The sequence below is a fragment of the Triticum aestivum genome, chromosome 5D (genome assembly GCF_018294505.1).
Source record: "Triticum aestivum cultivar Chinese Spring chromosome 5D, IWGSC CS RefSeq v2.1, whole genome shotgun sequence".
Lineage (NCBI taxonomy): Eukaryota > Viridiplantae > Streptophyta > Magnoliopsida > Poales > Poaceae > Triticum > Triticum aestivum.
The window spans coordinates 48,920,180-48,924,522 of record NC_057808.1 but is presented as its reverse complement, the minus strand read 5'-3'; the positions used below and the strand labels follow the sequence as shown (position 1 = coordinate 48,924,522).

General features: G+C 48.9%; 1 protein-coding gene across 1 annotated transcript; it reads right to left on the bottom strand.

The window, feature by feature from the left end:
* Positions 1 to 1,412: 1,412 nt before the first annotated feature.
* LOC123120226 (eukaryotic translation initiation factor 3 subunit A) lies at positions 1,413 to 4,339 on the bottom strand (the record flags this gene model as incomplete). Its single annotated transcript, XM_044540216.1, has 3 exons — positions 1,413 to 2,790; positions 2,900 to 3,157; positions 3,254 to 4,339. Coding segments are annotated over 3 exons (2,535 nt in total), but the record flags the coding sequence as incomplete, so codon positions are not given.
* Positions 4,340 to 4,343: the final 4 nt, after the last annotated feature.

Genomic DNA, 4,343 nt, shown 5'->3' with positions numbered 1-4,343 from the left:
TATTGACCCCCTTCTTCAAATTAGATGTTTCGGAAGCGGGATGAACTCCTAGCAGAAGATCGTATGCGAGGAATTCAAGAGGAATTGGCGGCATTCTTCCTTGACCACGTGATCGCTGAAAACGGAGAATACTATGTGGACCCTGTGTTCCTACAATTTAATTAGGAGATTGTATTGTAAGAGATAATTATTGTATATATGTAGCCGGTAGTGTCGGATAGATATACGAGAACTTGTTGTTCGACCAATATCTCGGAGAAGGAGAGGTGGTCGATATCACTTCTCTCTGTATGCATATGTTCATGACGATCTTCTGTTTCCTTCATTTGATTACTAGCTAGCGTGTCTACTCCTCTCCATACGTATATAGTACGTAGCGTCGACCAAGCACGGAGATAAGAGAGAACACTTCTCTCTATTAATTAGCTAGCTAACACAATATATGAAACACCTAAATTAACCCCCCAAAACCCCTAAACCACCCCTTTTAAAAAAAACAAAAACCTCGGCTCCTGCCAGCTGCTGACGCGTGGATGCCTATTGGTCCCGGTTGATGACATCAACCGGGACAAAAAAACCCTGCCTATTGGTCCCGGTTGGTGGCACCAACCGGGACCAAAGGCCCTCCTGCCTGGGCTCCCCGCACCGGCCACGTGGACGGCCTTTAGTCCCGGTTCGTATAAGAACCGGGACTAAAGGACTAGGGTATTAGTAACGACCCTTTAGTCTCGGTTCCAGAACCGGGACTAAAGGCCTTTATGAACCGGGGTAAAAGCCCCTTTTCCTACTCGTTCGTTGGTACATTGTGCGTGAAGACGAGCCTAACTAAGTCTTGTTGGCACAGACCCCGTACGTTGAGTAATTTCCGACGTACTTGCACAACACGATTAGTCGACCGTTGGCCAAGATACACGCGCGTCCACGTACAAACTAGCTGTCCAAGCAAGTTGATTGATCTTGGTGAACAGACGAACAAAGGTAGCTAGCCTGGCTAGCTGCTTGATGTATTCCGCCGCCGGACGCTCGTATACGACGCAACCAAGACACGCGCACGCGACACAGAAGACTCGATGGGTTATAGCAACAGGAGCGTGTCGTTCCTGAGATTTTTTTATTGCTTTGATCTGGGTTACAATTACAAGGGGTAGATTACATTGTTTATTTATACTAGTCCAAGTCTAGCTACACCTAACCTAGTTGGTGATTGATTCCAAACCGTGCCGGACTGGAATAGCACATCGTGGTTAACTCTAACAAGTCTAAGCCGCCGAACTGTCTGCAGGGGCCAGTAGTACGTATAGTAGTATGAAAATTGTTTGGGCTGGGGGGCCACGGCCCCCTCAGCATCCATCTCTAGAGTTGATGACCAACGCCGAACTCAGATATCTCGAATCTCCATTCGACAGCAAAACTCACACATGCAAATCTTTGGTTTTACTCACATAATTAATACTAACAGCATAGACTGTAATGTAAGTAGTATGAAGTAGTGTGACTCAAAAGATCAAACGTGACCTCGAAATTAATGGTGCAAAGTTGCAAAGGAGAGCCTAGCTAGAACAAGTCCATGCTTCTAAACTTTCAGGGCAGCAGGCAGCTTCAGTGCCTCCAGCTGCCGGACGAAGAAGAGTTTGCCAGTGGCCCTGATCTACGACGCCAGGGTTGATTACTGCTTGCAGGAGGAGCTTCTTCCCTCCTCTTCCTCTCTTCCTCTTCACGTTGCTCCTCTTCCTCACGCGCCCTTTGGATCCGCTGTTCCTCTTCCTCGCGCGCCCTTTGGATCCGCTGTTCCTCTTCCTCACGTGCCCTTTGGATCCGCCGTTCCTCCATCTTCAGATAATACGTCAGTTTCCGAGCAGTCTCCCGTTCACGTTTTCTTGACGAGATCAACTGGTTGATCCTTTCCTCCCTCTCTTTCGTCAGGCTAAGAAACTCGGCTTCTCGGCGTTGGACAACTCTTTCCTGGAAAGCATTCTTATGGTCCAACAATCGAGAGAGCCTCTTCTTCTCCAGCAAGTCACCCGCGTGGCGTTGCTCGCTGAGCTCAGTCTCTCTCAGCTGCTCCTGCTCGTGGAGGAGCTTCTCTTCCTCGACGCGTTTTCGGAAGGCCTCCTCGATCAGTGGCGCTTCCTCCTGCCGTCTTGCCCTCTCCAAGTGATCCATTCTCTTTGCTAGCTTCTCCAGCTTCTTCTCCATCCCCTGACGCGACATTTTATAAGCTAGGTAACGCGATACAAGCTCCATGGCGCCTTGTTTTGTTACTTTTTGTTCTGTTTTTCCTATTTCTCTCTGCGCTCTGTCCTCTATTTCCTGACGGATCCTCTGCTGCTCCCTGAGCCTCCGTTCCTTCAAAAGCCTCTCCCTTTCTTCGTCTGCGGATTTCTTCTGAATGCTCAATCTCTTTGCCTCCTCTGCTTTTTCCTTTTCCAATATCTGACGCTCATAGTCTTCCTTACGTTTTTCAATGAATGATTTCCTTGCGAGAAGCCTTTGATGTTCTTTCTCCACCACTCCAGCAAGACTAATCGAGTCTTCACCGACTTCGGATGGCTTATGCACAGCTTTGTTTAGGGAATCAGCGAGGACACCAATAAGGTGACTAGCACCAAACACATCAGATTCTATCTCTGTGTTGCTGAAACGAACAGCTCCAGACAAATGGTCAACTTTCATAGCAACAAAATTGTGCTTGACGGCATCAACAGCGATCTTCTCCACGACATTGAAATCAAAGAAGGGGATCATTCTAGAGAGTGTATCAATTCTCATGGACTGGAAAACACGAGATGCCTGAAAAGGATTAAAAGAGAGTTGAGAAACATGTTTTATGATAAAGTGAATACATATTCGCAACAAAGAAAAGTGCATATATTATCGCTGGTGGGTCATAGCATAGGACCTGCTGCAGCACCCTCAGTGTAGTAAGCTTCTCCAATGCAGGTTGGTACTGCGATAACTGAATCTCCGGAACAGAAGGCGCAGCTGAAAGCTTTCCTCCGACGGTAGAAATCTTGGAAAGCAGAGGTTGCACTTTTGATGCTAGATCCAGAGGAAGGAACTCATGCTCCATAAGGTTGTATAGATCTTGCACTTCCTGGGAAGCACATGAAACCACACCGCTGGCAGCCAACTCAGAAAGAAGAGATGCTCTTGAAACCTGAAAAGTGAAGACGTACAAGATTTAACAAAAATAAATAAATAATTATACTATTATGCAAAATTATCTTAAATTGGGAACAGTTGGAAGGCAAACCTGTTCTCTGTTCTCACGCTTGGAGTCAAAGGAGAAATTGAGAAGGTTGGCCATACGCGAGCTGCGCTCCTTTTCGTTTTCAAGCTCCAGATGAGATAGACCAGACTCATGGTCATAATATGGTGTAACAGAAAGTGCGGCGAGCAAAGCAGAAGACGCTAGTAACTGCAGATCCTTCCGAGTTAAATTCTTATTGTGACTCCTGTGCAAGTTGAAGAGCTCCAGCCATGCATATGCATGGTACAAGTAGTGACTCTCAGATGTCCAGAATATCTCAGTCAGCTTGGCGTAATACACGGCCAGGACGGATGGTTTTGGAGTCCTCTGAACCATGCTCATCAAGCCATGGATGTCCTCGACGGATCGGAAGGCTTCCTGGGAAAGCGAAAGCTCTGCAGCAACCTTCAGTTGCTCAACCCTGGTGTCAAGGTACAGCTGACAGCTCTCAGGGGCGGTCAGATCAGGACGATCTCGATATGATCTGTTCAGATTTGCAAGATGGTTTCTGACCATCTCACACAGCCGACGGAACTCGGTGGATCTCTTATACTGCTTGCAGAACTGAAAGGCCTTGTGCGCAACCATGGCATACAGCGCTTCGAGCTTGGAGTTGTTCCTCAGCACCTCCAGCACCGTCCTGTACGTCTCCCACAGGAACTTGAGCCACGGGGTGTCAGAGTCAGACCGGTCCTTCCCGCTAACGTAGCTGAGCATCAGGTCCTCCGGTGCTTCCAGGTCATGGACATCCGGAGCCTGTGCCTGGTGATCCATGGCGGCTTCCTCGGCCTTCTTGCTGGACAGCTGCATGAAGTGTTTGACGACCTCCTCCAGAGACGACACGTTGTTGAGCTGCTGCTGGCAGACGATTCTGGAGTACTGGATGAGGCCGTCCTTGGCGAACCTGCCCTTCCTCAGATCCACGCACAGCTCCACGTACCTCATCATGGCCTGCTCGAGAGGCTTCTGCCATGACCGGCATCTTCTCGACGTGATGAGGTCGTGCAGCGCCTCCAGCGCCGCCTGCTTCTGCCCGACGTGGATCAGCTCCTCCACCCTCTTCAGGGCGCTCTCGGGCCTCGCGAAGATCGTC